The sequence below is a fragment of the Lissotriton helveticus genome, chromosome 5_1 (assembly GCF_964261635.1).
Source record: "Lissotriton helveticus chromosome 5_1, aLisHel1.1, whole genome shotgun sequence".
NCBI lineage: Eukaryota > Metazoa > Chordata > Amphibia > Caudata > Salamandridae > Lissotriton > Lissotriton helveticus.
In genome coordinates this window covers 1,522,660,632-1,522,665,071 of record NC_136065.1, presented here as the reverse complement: position 1 = coordinate 1,522,665,071, position 4,440 = coordinate 1,522,660,632, and the positions used below count along the sequence as shown (strand labels likewise).

General features: G+C 39.9%; 1 protein-coding gene across 1 annotated transcript; it reads left to right on the top strand.

The window, feature by feature from the left end:
* Window positions 1–2,630: 2,630 nt before the first annotated feature.
* On the top strand, window positions 2,631–3,581 carry LOC144752686 (olfactory receptor class A-like protein 1). Its single transcript, XM_078640556.1, has one exon. The coding sequence runs from the start codon at window positions 2,631–2,633 to the stop codon at window positions 3,579–3,581; it is 951 nt and encodes a 316-aa protein (XP_078496682.1).
* Window positions 3,582–4,440: the final 859 nt, after the last annotated feature.

The following is a 4,440-nucleotide window of genomic DNA, read 5'->3' as shown; positions in this document are numbered from 1 at the left end:
ACTCTACCTCCTCTCCCACTTAGATCCCAAATCTCTCTATCAATGAGCAGGTTCACACCATATGCACAAAATCGGCATCTACCTGCACAGCGAGACAACGTTTCAGCTTCATTATATTCAATCTGAGGGGGGAGGTATGGTATGAGTAAATAATTAAAATGCGTATACTTGTATCTGGCGTTCCGATACACCTTGCATACTTGTTTTACCTGTGCGGTATTTGAAGAAGAGTAAAATTAAGCAGTAATGTCTGTTGATTCTCCACAGCTCTGCAGTGCCACATAGACTTTAAAAGAGCATCTGCTGTCGGCTGCCTGCTTCCTTGGTTTAACGACACTACACATTTCATGTACTCTTCAGGATTCATATGATTTGAAATCTATTCTATCCTTACTTGTTTAATTGACTGTAATCCCTGTTTCTGCCCCCTTAATTGTGATTGCTCAACCATGGACCTGATGATCTTAATCCAATTCTGGTAATTCCGAGAATCTGTGGTTTAACTTCCTTTTTGTGATATATATAATTGGTGACTGCAGGTAATTGCATAGATATGCTTTACACGGGTGGTGCATTTGGTTCTCATTTCTTAGTGAAATCCTCAGCTGTCTGCTAAGAGTTACTAAGAGTTTTTGGGGCTTTGGGCAAGCAATATTTTGGGGGCCCCTGTTAACAATGATGTTGAACTGTTTACACATTTTCGTTTTTTTCAAGTCCTGGTGATGCAAAAGCATGTGAATAATATGCTAACTCTTCAGAAACAGGGGTATGCACAAACTCGTAAAGTTTCAGCTGTCGAGCGCTTGCCACTAAGAAAGCATATATATAAAAAACCATTGAAAATGCACTAGGTCTCGCCGTTGAATAAGTTAAAACCATGTGATTTGCTAATGGTATTGTATAGCAAAGCAAAGGGCTTTAACTTAATCAAAGGCGAGACCTATTGCATTTTTAATGCTTGTTTTCTGTCTGTCAAGGGCAGGTGAAAAATGCCCGTGAAGGACAGTAAAAATTAAAAAATTACCCTCACACCAGGGGCAAACACTCCCATTGTGTGGGCATCATTTGTTTTACTTTCTTCTAAAATAAACTCTCACTTTAGGAGTTTGTTCAGGAAAAACTTTGTAAAAGTTTGACTACTGGTCATCAATTAGTGAAGGAGACATCGAATAAACCTTTAAAACACCTACAGTAACTGATGTGACAGCAGTTCGTGCCAATGTTAAGAGACATCCACAGGGCCTTCAGACATTTCTGAATTTAATGGATGAAATGACTGTCAGGCAAATAGAGGTCCATGGTTTGGTAGATAAACAATTAAGATTGCTAAATAGGCATTTGAGCTAAATAGTTTGCAATTGAAAAAAATGGGTGGGGGGGTGCACGTTGTAGTTTGTGTTATTAGGAATAAATATACAGCGGCGGCTCCTAGGCCATGGTGGAGGAGCGTCACTCCACTGCCTGGCTCAGAGCCAGCAAATGTAAAATTACACAATGTTCTTGCATCGTTTTATTTTGCATTTGCTGGCTCTGAGCCAGTGCTATGGGGAGGGGCAGGGCTTAGGCATAGGAGGGGGAGGAGGAGTGCTATGTGCACATGTGTCTTTAGCTGGCCATCTCAGGCCAACCAAAACACACATGCGCACTTAGGTTTTCTCCAGCCCATCTGAATTGAGCAGCTGGGCTGGACGAACCCCACAGACTACCAGGTCTGAGCAGAGCATCTTTCTAGCCCTCTCAGGTCAATCCCCATGCTGGGGGCTGCTGGGATCAGGCAGGAAGAGGAGAGGCGTTGTGACGCGATGCTGGAGGTGGCCGGAAGTGGCCGGTGGCTAAAGGTATGTTTTTATAATTTTAGATATAGTATTCATACCCCCGACTACCCTCCCTGCATGACCCCTCCGAAGCGAACCCTTCCACTCCCTCTCGCCTCACAACCCTTTGTTTATGACCGCTGCCACTGTAAATATAGCATTAAAAGATTGCAGAGCCAAGATAACGTTTTGGTGGTAGTCAAAAGAACTCTTAGGAAGGGCTAAATCCGGTGTAAAACCTGTTGATGATCTTTTCTCAACCATGAGGAAGGTGCAGTAAAGGACAGTTCATCCAGTAGATTCTGGTCTAGATTTAACCGGTTTTCCCATATCCTATAGCATATTTTATGAACTTCCAACTGTAAATCAATTAAAGATGGTAATAGAGAATTCTAACTTTGGTGGTGGAAGATATAAATCTACAGGAGAATCCACTAGTAAATGTTCTTAGTTAACAACAATAGCTTGATTTGAAAAAACTCCATCAGTGAATTTTCCTCCATATTTTGCACCAAGCTTTATAATGGGATGGAGTGATGTTGGTAAAAGGAAGGTGGAGAATTGGAATAATGTAACAGTTGGTCGACAAATAGACAGAAGAAATATTTTCATAAGTCACATACATTAAAAAGAGATAGGTTCTGTGGAGTGATGTGAAAAATGTCACCCTCTTAGTTATGTAACTGTGTTTCATCTTCACTTTTTATTTGCAATTGCATCCATATGAATGTTTCATATTTTTGTACCCAAGATTCACTGCAATCATTTTTTACTTTTCTTCTCAGGACAACCTAGGTCCAATCCCTATCAAGACAAATGGAATCATATGGATCGTTCATGGAACTTCTGTATCTCATTACCACCATTCTAGGAATATCAGGTAACATAACCATTATGATCCTCCTTATAAGAATAGTGTGGAAAGGATACAAGGAAACGAAAGCTGAAGTCATCCTGTCCCACTTAGCTGGGGCAAACCTGCTTGTCTGCCTCACCCAAGGAGTCCCATATTGCTTATATGCGGTTGGTGTGAGAGAGTTCTTCACAGACGTTATGTGTAAAAGCCTTCTATTCATCTTTCGCACTGCACGGGGGTTTACTATCATCTTCACCTGCCTCCTGAGTTGCTTTCAGTGCATCACCATTGCACAGAACACAGAGCGGTGGCTCCACATGAAGTCCTTCATGAAGAAGTACATGACCTTGTTGCTGGTGGCCATCTATGTCTTGAATATGATCAACAACAGCAGTCTGCTCATTTTTACTGTTGGTGCCAGGAACATCACCACTATACAGTTTTACTACAATTTGGGCTACTGTGTTGTGATCTATCCCAATCAGATCACCATTCAGGGGGTGGGCTTCGGCCAGTTCACACGGGATTTACTGTTTGTGATAACTATGACAATGGCTAGCAGCTTCATTTTGTTGTTGTTGCACAGACATGGCAAACAGGTCCTTGCGATCCGAGCTTCCCAACAGATCAAAGAAAGAAATGCAGAAGCTCAAGCCTCTCACACAGTGGTCACTTTGGTCATTGTTTATGACACATTGTTCGGCATGGATTGCCTGATCTGGTTTTATCAGATCATCATGACCACCGAAGTGCACCCATTGGTGTCCATTTTTCGCTACTACTTGAACATGTGCTACTCCATTATTGTCCCTATCATTGTTGTGGTGTTTAATAAGAAAATAAGAAAGTCACTAAAATGTCCTCTGGACGCACACAAGTTGCATAACATTAACTTGAAGGTGTTCAATTAAAGGGCGTTATTGATACTAAGTCACATGTTTAATAATTTATGTCATATACTATCGACAAAAAGTACTGTGTTCCTATAAATACCCTTCTATGCTTACCACGTTACATGCACCATTGTTATAAATTAATGCATTATATAGACTTTACTTAACCAATAGTAATAGGACATTTTCTAATGGTGTACAGTTTGTGACAATATGCTTCAGTTGTCTTTTTTCCAACACTTGGTGACACATATAGAGAGGATTTAAATGTTTCCAAAGAAGGTGTCCAAAAAGCCACTGCCTAGGCTCTGCAGAAAATTCTCTTTATTGTTTTCTGAAAACATTTAGTTTAACAGAGCCAGTATCTTACTGAATGCCCCTCCATCTGTAAACTCAGTGTCAGGTTCACAAAATTAAAATTACACATTTGTGGAAATTTACTTTATTTTTGATATTTACAAACTACACGTTTAATTTTACTGATAGTAATTTTACCACTGCAGACACTCCACAATCATGGCAGAGAACTGTTCAAATAAAAAGACAGGACAAGCCTATCTTTGTAGGTGCAGGGTCTTTGCCACGAGTGCAGAATTTCTGCAGTCAGTCAGTCAAAATACTTTATTAGATTTCATTAAAATCATAAAAGATATAAAACGTTTATATACATATAAAAATATATATTGCACTTGCGTTATAATCAGTAAATTGGGTTATAATCAATACATTGGGTCAGGAGTTTAAGCTACATAAGGTCTACAATTAATAAAAACTTCTTACAATACACTCAGTGGTGTGTTACATGATCTAATTCTAGACGCCGCCACTAGATAATTTGCCATGCAAAATATGATACGAGTGTTGCTCAGTGACTGGA